This window comes from Phalacrocorax aristotelis, chromosome 3 (genome assembly GCF_949628215.1).
Source record: "Phalacrocorax aristotelis chromosome 3, bGulAri2.1, whole genome shotgun sequence".
In the NCBI taxonomy this organism is placed as follows: domain Eukaryota; kingdom Metazoa; phylum Chordata; class Aves; order Suliformes; family Phalacrocoracidae; genus Phalacrocorax; species Phalacrocorax aristotelis.
In genome coordinates, this window is record NC_134278.1 from 51,548,775 (window position 1) to 51,570,012 (window position 21,238).

Sequence of the window (21,238 nt, forward strand, 5' to 3'; positions counted from 1 at the left end):
TCAGTCTGCTTTTTTCCCCACCTGAAAAGGTCTGGTCAACCTTCTTGTTCCTCTGTTGCAGCCTATCCATGCCTACAGTTCTGCTTGTTTCTCTTCCGTGTCTCTGCTAGTTCCACTATATCATTCCCAAGATGAACAGCAAAGCTGTACACAACGTTTAACATGTAATCTCACCATGAATTTGTTCTGTAGCTTAATAAAGTGAGAGGCTTTTTCCCTCCAGTTTCTAAAAATTATTAACATTGCATTTTTCTCTATGACTTTGAGTAACTTTGTAAAAGCTACTTATGCCCTTTTCCCAGATCGTTTATCAATATGTTGAACAACATGGGCCTGAGCGTGAATCTGCCAGCAACTTTCCTGCGCTGTGGAAACTGACCAGCGTTTAAATAACTTCTAATCAATTACCTGTGTAAAGACCTGTGGGTTTTTTACAGTGTCTTTGAGGCACCATATAGTCTCAGTTTCATAAAGGTATCCATAATCAACCAAGCTTTGCTGAGTCACATGATTGTCACCTCAGAAATATTCTGGAGGTTTTGTCATTGTGTAATTTACCTGTACAGAAAGCTGTGTTGCCTGCTATAATGCTCATCCAAGTGCCTACTCGTTGTTTTCTTTACTGTAGTTTCTACTGCTTGAAGCTCCTAACAATACAGATGTCTGTCTGGTTGACCTGTAGTTCCCCAGATCTCTGAAGCATCTTTTGAAAGTCGGCATCATATTTGATAGGTTCCATTTCTATCATATTGAGGCAATATTAGGCAAGAGTTTTTCCACTGTGGTTCGGCTTTAGATCTCTTGGATGACTACCATCTGGTCCCTGGTGTTTTGTAACATTTATTTGACTCTTTAATCCCCTGACATTTGACTTTCAGGTAGATATTTTGTCACATTTCCCATAAAGAAAGATGCTGGCACAGGAGCCTACCCAAGCTCCTCCATAATGAACATGTGTTTAAAAAAACCTCACTGATGGTCTCTTTTCATTCCTTGATCATCTGTTGGCCTACGTGCTGTCTCATATGCTTTCTGCCCCTGCAGATTTTGACAAAGGACAAGTGTTAGTTTTTATACATTATGTGATTTGGTCCTCGTTTTCTTGGGCGGCAGGCTGCCTTACTGTAGTGTTTGCTTTGTCTCCTAGAGTTTGGTTCTTTGTATTTTCCACATTTGGATGCAACTTCGGCTCTTTGAAGAATAGCTCCTTATTTCTAATAGTTTCTCTTTACATACTGTTCAGCTGTGCTCACTTCCTTCTGGTTTCTTTAAAGTCTTCTTTTAATAGCTGGCAGGCATTAGTTCTTTTTCTCTTACATGGTGTCTTTGAAGTGTCCCTGCATTTGGAAAAGGCTTTTACCCTTTGGTGCTCACTTTCTGTTCCTTTTCAAAATCTTCTTTACCTAATATAGCCCTCTTGTTTTGAGATTGAGAACATTATAGTAAAAGTATTTTATGGCTTTCTTTGCTTCCTCAACAATGTTTACTTTTACTGCATTATGGTCATTGTTAAAATGTGTATCCTTAGAAAAAATGTCTTAAAATAATCTTGCACTGCTCAATTGGCTTTTTTTTCATGTGAGCCTCTAACATGACTGCTTCATGGTACAAGTACATTGTGTAAAAACGCTGTTTTCATCACATCTTGGTGTAAGATTTGCACAGTCTGCTACAAGGAGGTGACTATAGTATGTCATTATTACTGTACTGCTTTCCTTAGCACCTGTTTAATCTCTGTTACCATTCCATGGTTATTGCATCTTCTGGCTGAACAGTCAGTAAGGGAGTCCTGGCAACTGTACTCACCACTACTTAAACCTGGAATTTCAATCCAAAGGATCCTTTAATGCTTGTTAACACCATTAACTTGTTAATCTGATTTGTCTTTAAGCTTTCTGTAGCAAATAGCATGGCTTTCCCCACTGGTATGGCTATCTTATATCTGTATTCTTCCTATCTAGTAAAGAGTGTATTCTATCCAATTATGTCAGTATTGTCCTACCAATTTCATTAGTTTACTAATTTAAAACAAGATATTCCAATTTCACTGTGTATTATTTTTAGCCTCTGCCATTTTGTATGCATGCTTGGGTTTTATATTTCCCTGCCTTCAGTTTAAATAGGATTCTGTGCTTATTACTATCCCTGTTATCTGAGGTTTCAGATTTCTGTGCTACCTTTTGCTTAAGGATACAGCTTTTTTAAGACTGTATGTCATTCCAAATTCTTTATTTACTTTAACTATTGACTATCCCCAAATCATAGAATTATAGAACCATAGAATCGTTAAGGTTGGAAAGGACCCTTAAGATCATTGAGTCCAACCGCTAACCTAACACTGCCAAGTCCACCACTAAACCATATCCTCAAGCACCACGTCTACCCTTCTTTTAAATACCTCCGGGGATGGAGACTCAACCACCTACCTGGGCAGCCTGTTCCAATGTTTGACAACCCTTCCAGTGAAGAAGCTTTTTCTAATGTCCAACCTAAACTTCCCCTGGCGCAGCTTGAGGCCATTTCCTCTCATCCTATCGCTTGTTACTAGGGAGAACAGACCGACCCCCGCCTCGCTACAACCTCCTTTCAGGTAGTTGTAGAGAGCGATGAGGTGTCCCCTCAGCCTACTCTTCTCCAGACTAAACAACCCCAGCTCCCTCAGCTGCTCCTCATAAGACTTGTTCTCTAGACCCTTCACCAATTTCGTTGCCCTTCTCTGGACATGCTCCAGCACCTCAATGTCTTGTAGTGAGGGGCCCAAAACTGAACATAGTACTTGAGGTGCGGCCTCACCAGTGCTGAGTACAGGGGCACTATCACCTCCCTGCTCCTGCTGGCCACACTATTCCTGATACAAGCCAGGATGCCGTTGGCCTTCTTGGCCACCTGAGCACACTGCTGGCTCATGTTCAGTCAGCTGCCAACCAACACCCCCAGGTCCTTTTCCTCCAGGCAGCTTTCCAGCCACTCCTCCCCAAGCCTGTAGCATTGCATGGGGTCGTTGTGAGCCAAGTGCAAGTGTCGACACTTGGCCTTGTTGAATCTCATACCGTTGGCTCTGGCCCAACGATCCAGCCTGTCCGGGTCCCTCTGTAGGGCCTTCCTGCCCTCCAGCAGATCAACACTTCCACCCAGCTTGGTGTCATCTGCAAACTTACTGAGGATGCACTCAATCCCCTCATCCAGATCATCAGTGAAGATATTGAACAGGACCAGTCCCAGCACTGAGCCCTGGGGAACACCACTAGTGGCTGGCCACCAACTGGATTTGACTCCATTCACCACCACTCTCTGGGCTTGGCCGTCCAGCCAGTTTTTAAGCCAGCACAGAGTGCGCTTGTCCAAGCCCTGAGCAGCCAGCTTCTCCAGGAGAATGCTGTGGGAGACAGTGTCAAAGGCCTTACTAAAGTCCAAGTAGGCAACGTCCACAGCCTTCGCGTCATCCACTAAGTGGGTCACCTTATCATAGAAGGAGATCGGGTTAGTGAGGCAGGACCTCCCTTTCATAAACCCATGCTGGCTGAGCCTGATCCCCTGATTGTCCCACATGTGCTGCGTAATGGCATTCAAGATGATCTGCTCCATGACCTTTCCTGGTGCCGAGGTCATCAAAAAGCTCTACTCAGTACCAACAGCCTTTTAAATCTAGATGATACCTACCCATCTCAGTAAGGTTCCCTTCACTCCAGGAGTTCTGAGAGGTGAAGTTGGCACAGGCACTGGAGATGTTTTCCACAATAGGGTTAAGATCTGCAGCTCTTCTTTGCAGTAAACAACCTCGTGAGAACAAGCTGCCCTTCTAGAATGTATTTTATACAAATTCAAAAATACCATAGCTTAATTGAGTCACTTTTGTACTGTCCCTTAGTCCATGAAAACTGAGGATGAGCATGCCAAATGCAAGCCTCTGATCTCTGACAGATAACCAGACCTCAGCTTCTTTATCAAGAATGTCTCTGTGATACCAGCATGCTGAAGTAGTCTGATATCTGCTGCTGTCTTTACTCTTTATGATACAAATCATTGTGGTTCAGGCATATAATACACAAAAGGAAAAGCCAAATCTTAGACTGCTCTAGCCATGATCCTTGTGCCCCCCTTCCCCGCCCCCGCACTGGATTCTTAAGCTTTCATTTTGTTCCTGACCCCCAATAGGTTGTGAACCTTTGTTATTGTGAAGGCAAACCTGCTTCTCATGTCTTTCAGGCTCCCCAGGAAGGAGTCAGTGGATATGCAGGTCCTATATCTACAGACAACAGCTTGAAACCAGTGATCTAGTCAGATCTCTTGAGTCAGAATTGCTGTGAGGTCACATCAATTTTTATGCTATTTTGCATGGTTTTAAAATCTACATAAATATTGTAGTTGTAGGGTTTTTTTAATGAGCGTAATAGTTGAGATTTTATTGATACCACCCTGAACTTCCTGTGCTGCAAATTTAAACTATTTCTCATATTCCCTTCAGCAGCCCTATCTAGCCGTGGGACATTGTTGTCTCTAATGTTTGACATATTGAAACTACCTTTGGGTTCATCAGTTTTTTGCCTTCTGTCCTTCGTCTCTCTTCAGACTGACAATTATGCTCCTTCGGTCTTTTCTAGGCCCTCCCCCCACCCCCAATGTTTTATCATTCTTGTTACTCTCAATATTTATCTAAATTTTTCTTTAAAATACATTGCTTAAGACTGAACGCACCAATCTAGATTAGGCCTTCCCAGTGCTGTTCCATGTTTTAGATAGTTTTAACTTTGCAGCAAATCTCAGATTTCTTTTTTCTTTTTTTTTTTTTTTTCTCCTCATTAGTATCAGATAGAGTTGCTAAGTGTATCAACGCCGCTACCCTTGTTGCAGTCCTTGGAGCATGGCTGAAAAGATTAGGAAGTCCTAAAATACAAGCACTTGTTTATTCTTCTCTATCTGTATCCTCAGCAGAAGCAGTCTCTTTTCTGGAAAATTCCCTTTTGAGCACTGGTTAATAAAAAAAAAGGCAATATACTTTCCTTAATTATGTGGGCAGATATAAATTTTCCATGTGAAGTAGATTTACAGATTATTTTTTACATGCTGCACACAAACTGTTCATGAATATGGTAGAAAAATAATTTTGTAGCTATTTCAGCATCAGTACTCATCCTAGAAGTGGACTGCTTCATTCATGCAGCATTTAGTATTTTAAAATCTCCTTCTCCTTTTTAATAAGAAACAGTCTTCTGTCCATAAATCTCAACGTTCTTATGAGTATTCAGTAACTTGGTTATAACAGGATTACTTAATCAGTAAGAGCTTAAAATGACTCTGACTTGAAAATAACACTTCTGATTTTTTTTTTATCTACTCTGTTACATGCAACACCTACAGTCACCATTATCCCTTACAATTGTAGGCACTTTATTCTCTGATTACTTTGATTCTGCAGAGAGGCCAGTGCAGTCAGAATGGGTTAGTCCAGCTGTATTTTTCCGCATACCGGAGCTACCTTGGGTCTCTGTATGCTGCATTGCACAGTATGGTGTAAACATACTTTAATTAGCTGTCTTTCTGGAATGCACATCAAAGTCTGATTATTTAACTAACCATTTTCAGGTGCACTGAAATTATGGATGTAGGTGGAGTTGTACCTTTCCTTGCTAAAATGTTGCATGAAATATCTACCTCCTAAAAAAAACCGAAGGAGACGTAGAAGTCAGGGCACATTATATGGCATACCAGCTGAGTAGGATAAAAGCAAGCTGTCTTTTGCAGCTGTGTTTAGCAGTCCCAGCCGGAAAGAAAAGATTCTCTTTCACATATCCATTAGAAAGTAGAAATTGTTCAGAGCTTTTCTGTGAGAATGATGCTGGACCAAATTCAACCCAGCTATAAGAAGTCTCTGCTTCCACGGGAAGCTGTGCTTGGCCCAGGGGCCCTATTCATTAGAATACTGTCCCTCTTTTACAAGCACAGAGCAAATAGAGTCCCAGAGACTTTGTCAATACAGTTGGAGGACAAGTAAACCACTGTATTGATTTTGATGTAAATCCAAAGTAATATCTCTCTGCTGTTAACAGAAACCTTATAGCATGGAAAAGAACTCACTGAAATAGTGGCTTAATAAAAGCAGGCAGTTAAATTAGCAAAAGTCTAGTTGCAGTGTCTGCTCAGTTTGGTTATCCATGGAAGTAAATCCTAATAATAGGCTAGAACAATTTTTGTTGTTGTTGTTTGGTTTAGGTATAGTGGGACTTCATATTTCATAAGAGGGCACTGGTATATATTTCTGTCCTTACATTGCACTCGTGGAGCATCTGGGCATATGTTGTTCCACAACTGGGTCTTACCAGGTTTGAAGCCCAAGAGTTGGTGTGCAGGTGGATTGCTCCATTTGTATGGGAACACTTGCTGTGTTCTTGGAATGGTTGTTCTACTAATGTCAAGATATTTTTTTTTTTCCTGGCATCTAAAAGGAAATGAGCTGGACCATCTTCTAGGACAGTATGCTTTCTGAGAAATAGCTGGGTACATGATCTATTGGGATGATGTTGATAGGTTCTCAACTTGTATGCACCTATGTGCTTTTATGGGCCATTGGCCTCTGGGGTGGACTGGATAATCTCCCACTGCTCATGATTGTCTCTGTGAATCAACAAAAATACAAGAATTAGATTGTATGCTCTAGGTTTTCTTTGATTTTGCATGTGTGATTAGTTTTATCAATGGTTTTATATCTTCATTGTTTTATTTATTTTTTATTTTATTTTATTTTCCTTCCTGATACGGAGAAATTCTCCTTGGGTCTTCAAGGGACATTTTGTCACTTGAATAATATTTAATAAAAATTGGTGATATGTCCACCAGGGTGCAGTCTTTCCCAAAAAAAAAAAGCCATGGTGGTCAGTAATTGTTCAGTGCACCTGTTCCTTGGAAACTAGATGAATTTATTTGTCTGTCTTATTCTTGTAAGATCATGGTATCCACTTCAGGAGAAACAGAAAAAAACTGTAAGATACACATATTAAAATGAGAACCTCAGTATCAAAAATTGTAAATATCCTGAATATCTATGAAATGCCGGGACATTTCATAAATTATTTATTAGAGTAAATGCAGCAGGTTTGGGGTTTGTTTTTATAAATGAGACTCAATAGCTATAATCAGGAAATGAAGATGTAGATACGTAATTCTTTTAAAAATTAAAGGCCATTGCTGCTGCTTCTGATACCATCTACGTTAGTTAAAGCAACTGCTTTCAAGTTGAAGGAACAAGCTTTCCCAACTCTGGCAGGAGGAGCATGAAGTAATTTCTGCTGGAGGAGACAGAATATGCACAAAGTCCTAGAAAAACTTCATTTGCTTTCATTTTTCCCCATCTCTGTCCTCTTCCTTCCAGCTGCTGTCATTCCCAGGACTGCCAGAGATGAGTAGCACTCTAACTGACCCAGCGGAGGTAGTGGGCAGGGGGCTGCTGGGCCACAGGCTGCTGCTGAAGCCAGAAGGCTGTCTGTGCACAGCAGATTGGGCTGGTTTCAGTGTGACTTGCTGGCTTTGCAAGCCAAGGAACAGTGCCCTGAACTAAAGCAGCATCTGTTTAAAATGACGTGTCACTAACATAAGATTTTAAGCTAGTCTTTTCCTTATGCCACGTTACAACAAGAAGAGGTTACTATAGCATTTCAAAATCTAATTTTTGCATTTCAGCAAACTCATGTGAATTCAGTGCTGACCTCGCTTGGAGCAGAGTGTTAGGCCAGGGGCCCCCTGAGGTCCCTTCCCACCAGAAAGATTCTGTGACTTTGCTTCCTATGACTACTCTCCCTTTGTGTCCTATGTTAACTGCTGCCTATTTATTTGCTTCTCTATCCTGTGCAAAATTAAGCATTCTGGCAGCAGTGCATACTCATGGTAATAATTCATAGTAATCTTAATACTTAAGTCAAGTGAAAACTGTGTAGGATTTCAAAGTATCCACCCTTCCTCATCTCTAGCTTCTCGAGAGCCAAGGGGAAAAAAAAAAGTCATGGAGTGGGGGTGAGGGGGAGTAATAAAAGTTGTACAAAACTAAAAGGCTTGAAATAACAGTATTTCATTCCTCCTCTTGTTCTAGGTTATGCATTAGATCCCTCTATAGATAGCCCTGAAGTTGCTACCAAATATATTGGTTCTGTAGAGGAAGCTGAAAAAAATCAAGGTAAATAATTCTGAATCTCATATAAATTACTTGCAACTGATGACTTTCTGTTTCTTCTTCACTAAGAAATGCAATAGGTATTGTCAAAGGAAGGAATTATGAAAGACTTACCCATGTCCAAAGACACAAAAAATGAAGATGTTTTGCAGTTGTAATTTGAGAGGGAAGAGATACTGAGGGGCTTTGTTTTCCTGAAGTAGCAAATATTTCAGGCTATCATTATGTCAAATTTCAAATTAGGATTTGTAATTGGAACCTAGCATGTGCCATTACATGAGCAGAATTGATCTGTGTATCTGAAACAGAGGGTTTTGGTCCTCTTAAATTCTGTCTTGGCTAAAATTATCGTATGTCTGCGTTAGGATACTTTTATGTTGGGCTAATCACCTTAACTGTGCTACTCAGTAGCAAACTGATCACTATGTACGCAACCTCTAGCATTCTGTTGGGAATTGCATGTTATCTCTGCTTAGCAGAGTTAAGCTATTTGGGTTATTTGGAAAAGAAAAACCGTTGGAAGGTTGCTAAATGGTAAAGGCATAGCATGCCACTGGGAGGATTGGCTACCAGAGGCATGGGTTTGTAATTAATGCTTTGAGTGTTAAATATCTTGTATCAAAGTGACATATTTGCATTGGAAAATTGTACCTTTGTCAACTTTACAGTAATGCTTTCCATTGCGTGTCATTTTCCAGCATCTTATTCATCTGTGTATACAAAGGCTCTTTATTTCTGTGTCCTCTTCCATGGAATATATCAAAGGTTATTTCACTCTTTCCTTCCAAAGTAAGATAAAGAAAATAGACTTATTTTGGTATAGCAGCTATAGACATGTCACAGAAATGGCTAAGATTAAATAATTTCAAAAACAAAAAAATAACCTTTTCATTATGGAATTTTAGTAATTTATTTTAAGAAAACTGTCATTAATGTACAACTCCTTCATATGAGCATTACTTCAATTTTTATGTTGCCTGTTTCCCCTTGCTTCTACAAAACTCTTTTTGGCTCCTTTGCACTATATGAGTAATACTCATGTTGTGGGAGAACAATGTTTGAAAACTGAATGTAATTGTATATACAACCTTTTGAAAAACTCCTAAGCCATTACTTCAACATCTTTGAAATTTTTTTGCTCTTATACCTATATTGTTTAATGTTTTGACAAATGGAATTCTGAGGGCACAGCATTTGTGAAAAGCTAGCACTACGTGAAAGACCAAGATAGTGGTTGGAGGTAGATGACTGTTGTCAGTGGGGACAGACTTTTTAATAGGGCTTGTAGCAATAGTACAAGGGGTAATGGTTTTAAACTAAAAAAGGGTAGATTCAAAATAGATAGAAGGAAGCAATTTTTTACAATGAGGGTGGTAAAAGATTGGAACAGGTTTGCCAGAGAGGTTGTGGGTGCCCCATGCTTGGAAACATTCGAGGTCAGGCTGGATGGGGCTCTGAGCAACCTCACCTAGTTGAAGATGTCCCTGCTCACTGCAGGGGGGTCAGACTGGATGACCTCTAAAGGTCCCTTCCAACCCAAACTATTCTATGAGACTTTTTACTAAATTAAAATACCCAGTTGTGGTTGGAGTGTTGGGAGACTTGTCTTATTTTGGTTTGGGGTTTGGGGGGTTTTTTTAAGAAATTGAGAGAGGTGAGGGAGATCAGAAGCCAATTGTTAGGACTCTACTCTTTCAAACACTGCACTAATTAAAGTATGAAAATTGATGTATTCATACAGTCTGCAGACTTATTGTTAAAAATGCATGGGTACATGCATGGTTAAATACTGTAACAAACCATAACACACAGTTTAATTGGTTCCTCTGTTACTGTACATAGTTAGCAGTGCCCAAAGTTAACAATGTTAGCAATGCTTTGGCCAGTTTTGTTCGAATGCTTTTTCCATTTTGTTGTGTGTATTGGAAGGAGTGGTGGTGGTTTCTTTTCCTTTAAACTGACTACGATGTAATCTATGATGGTGTATTCTGTGTAAGCAGCTAGGCAGTGCATTGTTTCTTTCTGCAGGTTTAACAGTATTTGAAACAGGACAAAGGAAAATTGAAAAAAGGAAGAAATTCAAGGAGAATGATGCATCTAATATTGATGGTTTTCTGGGACCATGGGCAAAGTATATTGATGAAAAAGAAGTAGCCAAACCATCAGAAGTAAGTACTACTTTAACACAACGGATACATACCATTATTACATTGCAGTAGTTTTAACAGAGATCCAGCTGCACTAGTAGTTTTTCCAAGCAGAAGATCCCTGGTATGCGTTAGAGTTATAGAAACATTTCAGGTGATATATCCAAATAAGGTGTTCCAAATATTTTGCATTCAGTTATTTGCAAGACTGTTTGGACATAAAATTAATGGTATCTGTGTATAGTGCGTAGAGTCTGGTAAAAATATGTTTACAAACAGAAGGAGCTTGAAAAGAAAAAGTAAAACTTGTTTAAAACAGAAAAGAAAAAAACAAACAGAAAAACAATTACCTCCCTGCCCCAAAAACTACTCTCCAACCAACAAACATCCTTCTTGTTCAGTCAGTGATGCTTAGCTGTAGTCTATGAATATAAAGATAGTATTTAATTCTTTTTAGTGTTACATAGCTTCTTAAATTATTCTGGTTTTGATAAAGGTATTATCTTTACTGATGCTTAGAAATATTTCTAATCTCATTTAGCAAATAAATGTGTTCTTAATAGTCAGTAAACAGTAGCGCAGTTCTGGGTTTTGTTACGTGATTCTGAATGCTGAATTTTTAAAAGTCAAGGTCTTGTTTTATTTTTCCAGGAAGAACAGAAGGAGTTGGATGAAATAACAGCTAAGAGGCAGAAGAGAGGAAAACTGGAAGATGATAAACCTGGAGAGGAGAAGACTATATTACATGGTAATGGCATCTTCCTCTGTTCTCATTTTCTTGCTCACTGTGTTTTCTTGCCTGCTGTGTTAATTAGTAAGGATGGCAGACAGCCTCAGCAGTTTTGCTGAGGCACCTTGATGTTTTTGTATTGGAGATAATAGCACTCACATGCATAAGCATAAAGGACAGGGAAAGAGAGAAACTTGGACTATTTCCACTTCATACTGTGAAGAGCAGCGTGGAAATGTCATCTTTCAGGGTACTGGTTTTACTTATTTATTTTTTAATTGTACTGGACGCACATATGCCTTTCTTATTTTCCAGAACAAACATTTTAAAGTTATGAGTTTGGCTTAGTTTCAGCTTCAGAATTACTGCAGTTTTATGTGTCAGTACTTTCATCAGCAGGTAGTGCTTTGAGTTATGGCTTACATACAATTTAGAAAATCACTTGGACTTTATACTTCCTCAGTTCTTAATGTAAATGTTCTTTCTGTCATACTATGAATAATTGTGTATCAAATAATTACCCTATGGAAGCCTATAGCATGTGGTACCTTCAAATAAAATTATTTGGTAGGTGAGTAAAATTAAGTGAATTTTGGAAACTCTTATTTCAACTCTGCATGCAAAACAGTCCTGCTTTATATTGCTTGGCACAGATAGTTAGGTAAACCAAGTCTCTCTTTGTTTACCACTTTCTACAGCCAGACTCAGACGCACAAACTGGAGCATCCTTTCTTATATGCATTAAAGAAGAGTGGCTAGGAGAGATGCCTTGCTGACATTACTACTTCATTCTCTTCATATGTAGTAGATCATGACAATATTTACTGAATAGTGACGAGCATAACAAACCTGAAATTTTAGCCATTGAACCTCCTATAGAATAATTACTTTGTATCCAGCTTTTCGTGGTCTCTACCTGAAGTTTCGCATTGAAAGACCATACAAGATGACTTTAATCTTCTCAAACACAAACATCACAGAAATATGCCATTTTGTAGACGTGTAAGCATCAATACTGTGCAGCTTGTCACTTGTGCAACCAAAACTGCCATAACAATATCCCAGACACTGAGAAATTAATTTAATCAGTGCACAGCTTCATGTCATGGCTATCCAACATGTGTCTACGCTGAAATACCCATTTCCAAGCACAACGCATCCCTGCATGTCTGACTGTCCAGTCACTTCCTAAATCTAGTTAAAGACCAGCTGTTGGCTACTGCTGACCACTGTTGGTTCACACTGGCCAAATGGATCCTTTTTTCTCTGGTTTGTAATTCTGTTGATGTGACTGACACAGAACAGAGCTGGCTGGAATGTGGTTTGAAAGCAAATGCCAGGGTTAGAGTTGCACATTATAATCAGTGTAGAATTAGTGTAAGCAAACCCTTGTTGGCCGGAGGAACTTTCTTGCTGTTTGAAGTTGCGTAGGGGGGAGATTGTCTTAATGTTCAGATTATCAGTTTCCAAGCAGACTTTGCTGAAATGACTTAATTTAAGCTTGACTGATGTCAAATAAGATTCCACATCTGTGTCCTATGAAGTGAGTTTTAATCCGACACACACACACTTCACAGCAGAGCAGCTGTCTTGAGAAAAACCTGAATTGTGTCTGGCTGGTTGAGCCTTTCAAAGATTATAACCTCTCGAAATACAGGCTCTTGGATTCTCAGAATTCTGTGTTTACCTTTTCAGTTAAGGAAATGTATGACTATCAGGGGAGATCTTATCTTCATGTCCCTCAAGATGTTGGAGTTAATCTCCGTTCTACAGTGCCACCTGAGAAGTGCTATCTTCCAAAGAAACAAATCCACGTGTGGTCTGGACATACAAAGGTAGGAGTTCATGTTTGTGAGCGTGCATCATAAAAACCCACTTCACTTTGTGTCTGAAGCTAGTAACTTTATAAAACTAAAGTATCAGTAGAAGAAAGGAGTATTTTTGTCTTTACCACATTTTGCATATAATTGTTGCGTTACATGTTTGCACAAGGTGTTTGCCTGCTCAAATGCACTTGTTTACCTGCATATACTTTTTCATGAATGTAGTGACTTCCTGATCTCCTTTAAAGGGATAAATATTATTCAGTGGCTTCTGTGGGATTTGAAGTTATTTCCTAAACTACCATGTGAATAAGAGTAAGGCTAATTCTAGAGATCCCTGAAAATGTGCTTTTTTTTAATAGTAAAAGTAATTAAGGGCTATTTCATATAAAACTTATGAAAAGTTACATAGGTTTTGTGATTACGATGCATCAGCATTACAGGATTCCCAAATACAGCTATTACCTTTTGAGACATCTGCCTTCTTAAGAGTTTTCTTTGATGATGCTACTTAATATTTACAGTTTCTTCTTGTGCCAGCACCTGTAACTATATACATAATTTTGGTATTAAAAAAGTGTTTCACTGATAAGATTGTGAAGCCTGTACTCCATTTGCTGCTTCTTTTGTCTCTAATTTTCAGTATTGCTTCAGGGAATATGCTGTGCTGCAATGGACAGCACCTTAATGATATCTGAAAGATGGAAGAAAGGAGGACACAGAGGACATTTTTAGCTTTTACCCTTTTTTAGCTGAGTCACAGCTCTGAATTGTTCTTCAATGATTGCTGCATCAACGAGCTTGTAGCTGTAACTATCAATGCTTTCCAGAAAAACATCTCCTCCCAAAGCTCCAGTCACTCCTCTGCCTATTACCCTATTAGAACAGACTGATGCATAAAATAGCTTTTTCCTTCAAACGAGAGATGAACAATGATATCAATGAGAGAAGCAAAAGAAAGATGGGCTGACAAATCTAGAAAAGCTGGGGGCTATAAGTAGACAATAATAGGGAGGATGAAGCACCCAACTCCAACCAGGGGTGGGACGAACTGGATGCAATATGAATAGAGTAATTGACATGAAATGAAAGAAGGGGTATCAAACCAAGAGTACTTGGTGGTTCTTTGGACTTCCTCTGCAAGGAGTACCTGAAATACAGATAGATGGGAAGATGCTGTGCCCAGGGAATCCAAGTTCATTTGGTCGAAGTCACTGGTAGTGCAAGTAAGAAATGGAGCTGGCCAGAAATTTTTTTTGTGCAAAACTTCACCTACTGCTCCTGAAAATGCTTGTTATACAGAAACAGTCACCCAAACTCACAATTTGTATTTCTTTACTGTGTTTACCACAGTAATGATGTGAGTGTTGAAGGAGGGTGTATATACAGCTGCTGAGGTGAATCAATTCGTTGCCAGTAACAGTTGTTCAAAATGCATTGCTGTTTCTAAAATGGAATGTTAGTAGGTTATTTCATTTTAAGATTATGAAGATAAGCTTTAGCTTTTTCCTTAGAAAAGAGGGCAAATCAACTGAGGAAATCTAGATGCTCCACTTACTCTTTAATTCTGTCCTTATTTACAGGGTGTCAGTGCAGTTAGATTGTTTCCTCTCTCTGGGCATATACTGTTATCTTGCTCTATGGATTGCAAAATTAAGGTGAGTTATTCTTCTGTTTTCATGTATATATTTTATATCATCATTGAATACAGACAATGAATTTTAGAATACCTAAACATTTGGTAGTTCCACCAAATACCTTTTGGCTGTGTTGTTTTATTTTGCTCACTTGATTTTTAGATTACAAATTAGTTGGAATGAAGATAGGCATAATACACAAGACTGTGGGTGTTAGAACAGTGTTAATCATTTAGTAATAGCATTTAGAAAGTCACAAGTTCCTCTGGTTATTGCCTTTATTATTATAATAATTGGTTTTCTGTGAAGCCTAGTTTTACAACTAACAATAGGTTTCTGCTGAAGAGATTTTACAACTAGCAATATGTTTCTGCTGAAGAGTTTTACTGAAGCATTTGTGGTCTTGAACTAATTTCATTTGAGATTAGTTTGAGATTGTCCAGCAAACATCATATTAGAAAGGTGTTAGTTTTGCTTTTTTTTTTCTTTTATTAGCAAATCCTCAGGGCTTTAAAGTTGGACTATGGTTTGGGGTTTTTAGTTATTTTTAAGGGGGTTTTGCTAACAAAAAGGTGACAGAGCCTGCTTGTGAATTCCTGGGTACATAGTTGTGATTAATCAGTAGATGTCATATGTTTGTAATTAATTGCTTAAAAGATGTTGCCATGTATGTTTGCACTTAATTTCAGCATCGTTACTGTTTAACAATTGACATATTTTCTCCCCATCCCTTTTCTGTTTCCCAGCTATGGGAAGTATATGGTGATCGAAGATGTCTACGAACATTTATTGGTAATAGTCTCTCTTTTATTTTTTTTAACTGATGTATATTGAAAACACCTTCATGGAAGGATATGATTTAGGTTAGCTTAGTAATTTATCATAGAGAGGACTTGTGGGCATCCAAGGCAAATAGTATTCAGTATGACCTTGGCCATAAGAATTGAAAAAGGTGCAAGTTTTTAGTGAACCTTTGTTGTTATTCCGAACAATTTAATGTTGATGTATAACCTTACAACCCTTGAAACAAAACATTAGTGTACTGCAGCCATCAATAATTTATGCAAGTCTCCTTTCCAAAGGCAAACTTGTGACATTAAATTGCCCTGCCTTCATGTTGAAAACAGCAGCCCTCTGTATTTATGCTCTGAGGGCATCTCATGGTCTGATGATCCATCCCACCTTAAATACGTGGTCTCTTCTGTGCTGAGTTTCTAGTGCAGAAGCATGGGAATTTGGGGGGGCGGGGTTCAGGTGTTGTCTTTGTTCATGTAACAGGTGCTTTTTAAAGCAGATAGCTGAGGGAGACAGAAATACAATCTTCTTAGCAGCCTTGAATGCAGAACAAAGGCAGCTGATTTTCCTTTTGAAATGGGAACATTTCTAGAACGCTGAGTGAAATATGTTGAGTAACAACAAAGAAGTCTTTTTTTCACCTAATATTTCTGGTGACAGCAGTGTGGCAAAGATGATGGCTTAGAAAAGGTTCTCTCTCAATAGGCTGCTCTTTCTGAACAGTTTGACTGTTTTTGTCAAAAGATCCTTATTATCAACCAGATTCTCTTGCTATTTTGCTATAATTTAAGTTACTGTGCCAGCATTTTAACTAAAGAGGTCTCCTACCAATCTGATGCAGTGATCAGCTAAAAGTATTGAGGCTTGAGGGGTAGCAAAGTTAACGCCAGATGAAAGCATTCTTAATTTTCTGATCTCATATTCCCCATATTTTGTACCTGATTTCTAATTTTAAATGTTTCTCCTTCAAATGTATCTCCTGTAGTGTTTGTGTCTCATTTTCATTAGATGTTGACTTTTATTATAGTGTTTTAACCTTCTCTTGCAGCTCTTAACTGTGACCAGAACAATCTTTGAAGCCAACAGTACTTAAAGTTCTGCTTGTATATCAATTTATGAAAGATGCACAGTAGGCAGATGCAATGCTATTGTTTCTCTCTCCAGTGCTTTAGAGGTGTGGGGATTTTGGGGTTTTATTCTGATTGTTCTTTAGGAGCTAATTTTTCATTCACACTTGAATCATTCTTTACTAGTGCTCATGAAGAGCTTCAATAAGTGATTTCCTTGTTCTCTTTGCATTGTTAAAGACTGGAATATTTAACTTGAATAATCTTTTAAAATAAAACATTCCAAGCATGAATGGATGAAAGTTTATTATTGCATTTTTTCTATCTTGTAGGACATAGTAAAGCTGTTCGAGACATCTGTTTTAATAATGCTGGCACTCAGTTTCTTAGTGCTGCATATGACCGCTATCTTAAACTCTGGGACACTGAAACAGGTAGGCTTGTATTTGTAGAAGCTGGTTTTTGGCACTACATTTAATTAATAGTAAATATCAAGACATGTTATCAGTCAGCCAGGTTGTTTCAACTATTCTTAACATCCTCTTGTCGTTCAGTGTTTAGGCTTTCATTACAGGATAAACAGTCTTTTTTTCCTAAATGTTTTGTTGTTATCTGTAATGGTGCAATTGACACTGCCTATATACCTTCTTGTTTGAGAAGTTTGATAGTTATTTGAAATGCTAGAAAAATTTTCAGCAAAAAGACAACATTTTACCAAATCAGTTAATTGCACATTTATGTTTACAGGCATAAAAAAATAAGCAATGAAATCATACTTTAGACCTAAATATGCTTAATTTAGAACAGTGACTTCACTGGATCTTTCAGTTAACCTGAACTTGAAGAGCATTCCAAATGAAAAAAGGTGGTGGAAATTGAGCTGCTGGTATAGGGGGGTGGAGGGTAGGTCTGATGCTCTCACAGAACTGCATGGGAGACACTCTGTAACATTCTGCTCCAAATAGTTTATTAAGCTAAAAAAGATACAGGATACATTTTGTCAATATTCTTTTAAACTTTCGTCTGTTCCTAAGACAGGAAATTTCCTTGTTTGAAAAACACACTAGTTTTCTTGGTTAGCAGTGCCACTAGTCTCATACAGGTGACAGCCAGAGAAGTGTAAGTCAAATTCTCCAGACCTATTAATACACCTGAAAAATGTATTGAGCTTTCAGGTTAAAACAGGGTCCTGTAAGTTACGGATAGCATGTAATCAGGGTATTTATGGCTGAGGCTATGAGAAGAGGCCAGTGGCTTGTTTTGCAGTTGAATTGCTGTTATCCTTTCCTAGCCTTAGGATTGAGGAATTGTTGCCGGAGTTAAAGTCTCTTTTCAAGAAGATCTCTGATCTGAAGGAGGTGATGCTATGCAAAGGTAGTGGTCAGCTTGTGATATCCTGACCAGTCCTGATGTCTTTGATATATCCTGATGATATACAGGGTACTGAGCAGTTATATTGTTTGGAAAGCTGTAGTAAATGTACAGAACAGTTTGTGTGTGTACATGTTTATACAGGTGAGTGCATGCAAATGTGAAAGAAAGTGTAATCAAAGAGCAGGGTAAATTCTACCCTCTAATCCCATCAAGAGCTTTAAAACAAGTGTTTCTTATCAATATCTGCAAAGAACTAATCAGCCCATAGAACTTCCACTGATGCACTGTGAATGGCTTATCTGTTGCAGGGCAATGCATTTCAAGATTCACAAACAGGAAGGTTCCTTATTGTGTCAAGTTCAATCCTGACGAAGATAAACAAAATCTCTTTGTTGCAGGAATGTCCGATAAGAAAATTGTGCAGGTATGTCTGCTTAATATCTCTTCTTCTAAAAATCGAGATATTTAATAAAAAACAAGGTCTTATTCTGACTTTTTTTATTTGTAGTGGGATATTCGAAGTGGTGAGATTGTGCAGGAGTATGATAGGCATTTGGGAGCTGTCAACACCATTGTGTTTGTGGATGAAAATAGAAGGTTTGTGAGTACATCTGATGACAAGAGTTTAAGAGTCTGGGAATGGTAAGTTTAAAAATTTGAATTTTAACTTGAAGTATATTATAAGCAAACTGAGAAAAGAGTTTATTTTTAAAAGTATACGTAGCACATAGGACACTGTAGTGTAGTGAGTTCTAGCTAGCTGAGGAAGAGCTGAATTTAAATTTCTAACAATTGTTATGTAATTATATATGCAGTAGCTAAAACATTTCACAAGAAAGTAGAATCAGAACAATCTCAGCTATTATTGTTGCTAATTTCTGAAAAGTGTTGAAGTTGTGCAAACCTCAGCTCTGCAAACTCCTGCATATACTGCCACTCAGTCTAGTATGGGTCATAGTACTTAAACATTTTTGTTCACTGAAAGGAAATATCCCTTCCAAAATCTTAGTATAATACTTTCAGTGTCTTTGAAATCATGCTTAATGTCTAAGAGTGAACTACTCTCCCTAGCTTACTGCCCTACTATACTGCAATATCTGAAACTGTTTTTAAAGCTTACAAAACCTAAATCTCTATATGCAAAGTAAAATGTCTTAAGTAGCCTCTGTTTTATTGGTGCAGATTTTATATGGGCATTGGGCCGTATTTATTTTTAGCATTAATTATTAATAATTTATCTTAATATTGTATCTTTTAGAATAATTTCTCTAGAGATTTTAATCTTCAAAAGCAGTTGCTTGCTGTCGCGTTGCTAAATACTAACCAACCCATCCTGCCTTAATGCTCAAGACACTTCACAGATTTCCTTCTCCCCCAAAGAAAGCATAAAACAGCCCTGTCAGCCTGAAGCACACTGCACTCTATTAGTGATCTCTGTTCTCTCTCCTTTCCCCAAGAGTGTATGAGCCCTTACATTAACCTTTTAAAGAATTGTCTGCTCTGTTACGTTAGTATGTGTTGGTTTTGAAAAGCTTTGAACTTGGATGTGCATAGTATTATATAATATTTGGCCCAATTATAAAATAGCTAGATTAGTGTAGCTAAAACATCTCTGGTTTTCTGGTAGTCTGGACTTTTTGGCAATCATTGATACCAACAGTATGAATACAATAGATGATAGAAAAGTGAAAGTCTGTCTAAGAAAAACTCATAAAAACATTTTAAATGGCTTCCAATTTTTAACATATCTGGGCAGAAACCAAATCTCTCCTATCTGAAATGTTTTCCACAGGGTTCTAGGTACTAAGATTTTCAGCTTAGGATGTTTAAGATTTCTCTAGGATTTCAAATTTCTTTTTGAAATAATCTTTAGGTATCCATTTCATTTTGCTGTTCACACATGCAAAGCTGTTGCACAATATGGACGCTAGTTCGACAGCTCTGTGACTAATCAGTTCCTCAGTTCCTTCCTAGCCTTTTTGGGTTGGTTTTTTTTTGTTGTTGTTGTTGTTTTTTTTAAAACCTAGACAAGAGGCTCCAATCTGTGGTATTTGAACGTTACCCAAGCAGCCAGCAAAACCCTCAGCATGTCTGTGATCGGCTGCTATCACTGCCAGTAGCAGCAGTGGTAATGACCAAAGTCTGGGAACCCAGGCTTAGGCTAGACATGTAATGCTGTCACCATATGTCACGCCAGGAGAGCCTCTGTTCAGTATTTCGTAATTAGATCCATGTATTTACTGAGCTCCTTAAAGAAAAATCTTTACAATATTGTATCTGCTAAGGAGTGTCTTCTCTCTGGCGAGTGGGAGGAGGATCTCACTTGCGCAAAAGTGTTATTTCCTTGAGACCGGATTGCCCTTGTTTTGTGAGCTTTGTGTTGATGGCTGAAATAAATAACAAAGTGGGCGGATTTAGTCACTCTGTAGGGAAGAACACGAAAGGCAAAAAGGTTCTGGCATGGGAACATCACAACCTGATTGTTCCAGTAGCAGAATTTTTTTTCCTTCTGAAGAAAAATGTACTGAGCTTGCTGTACGCTGAAGAAAGAGCTCTCTTGTTCAGTTAATAGGGAACTCGACTGTAGGCCATATTCTATACTACATTTGTCGGGGATTGTTTCTGGTTTTATAAAAAGCAACTGTAGTGCTGTTTTCCTAGGCATGACTCGAAAACCTTTCTTCACAACCTGCCATGATATATGTTAATCAGTCTGTAGGCCTTTTTCTATAATTTCAGGATCCAGATTTTTACAATGTATTAAAACTAAGTTAATGTATTCAGTACAGAAGCTTTTGGAGCTTGAAAAGTTCCATGGCAAGTTATTCTGTTCTCCACCTCAAATCCTTTTTTCCTAAGTTCATAACGAAAATTATTTGGAACTTAGGGTGATTTGGTTACTGCACCTTTTGGCATGTTTCTTCATATGTTCTTCAGCACAATATTTCCTCAGTATCCTACAGAAACAAAGCAGAAGTAATTATGACCTGAGCCATAAAAGCCAGTAATTAAAGCCGGTCTAATTGCTTAGTTTCAATTGTCTAGAAGAATTTTGTAGTATGTTTTGTAAACACTTTGACTTGGCCAGAGCTGGTAATGGGATGCCATGTTAGGCTTCATCACAGTGAGGAAGTTCTCCCTCGAGAATTTAAATCTCCTTTCCCCAGGAGTTCATCCCATGCATAGATTTCACGGTGCTGTACACTGAATCGCAGTTGGTTGGTTGCTCAAAGTTCAGACTGCAAGTAGAGGACAGGCTCTCGCTGATTAAATGGGTTTTTTAGGAGTCTTAATGGGAGTACTCTAAAATTTTGGTCTGCTTTTGCATTTCATGTGAATGTATCATTACAGCAGTGATATTAAAGTTGACATGGGTATCATATTCTGTGTTCTTTCTTCTAGAAATTCAAAATGTTATTTTGTCTTTGCTTCATATGTGCCTGATCCTACTTGAATAAACAGTGAAATGATTTGGGCAATTGACCTTGGAGGCTTTATTTCCTT

At 38.3% G+C, this 21,238-nt stretch overlaps 1 protein-coding gene across 1 annotated transcript in view; it reads left to right on the forward strand.

Annotated features, from left to right (window-relative positions):
* The window catches only part of CDC40 (cell division cycle 40), a 44,974-nt gene that overhangs the window by 17,063 nt on the left and 6,673 nt on the right, over positions 1 to 21,238 (forward strand). The window contains exons 4-12 of the mRNA XM_075087433.1: positions 8,081 to 8,164; positions 10,190 to 10,329; positions 10,960 to 11,056; positions 12,734 to 12,873; positions 14,445 to 14,519; positions 15,245 to 15,290; positions 16,693 to 16,794; positions 18,043 to 18,158; positions 18,243 to 18,376. Of these exons, the coding sequence (XP_074943534.1) occupies positions 8,081 to 8,164; positions 10,190 to 10,329; positions 10,960 to 11,056; positions 12,734 to 12,873; positions 14,445 to 14,519; positions 15,245 to 15,290; positions 16,693 to 16,794; positions 18,043 to 18,158; positions 18,243 to 18,376 (934 nt within the window). The remainder of the gene's footprint in view (positions 1 to 8,080; positions 8,165 to 10,189; positions 10,330 to 10,959; positions 11,057 to 12,733; positions 12,874 to 14,444; positions 14,520 to 15,244; positions 15,291 to 16,692; positions 16,795 to 18,042; positions 18,159 to 18,242; positions 18,377 to 21,238) is intronic.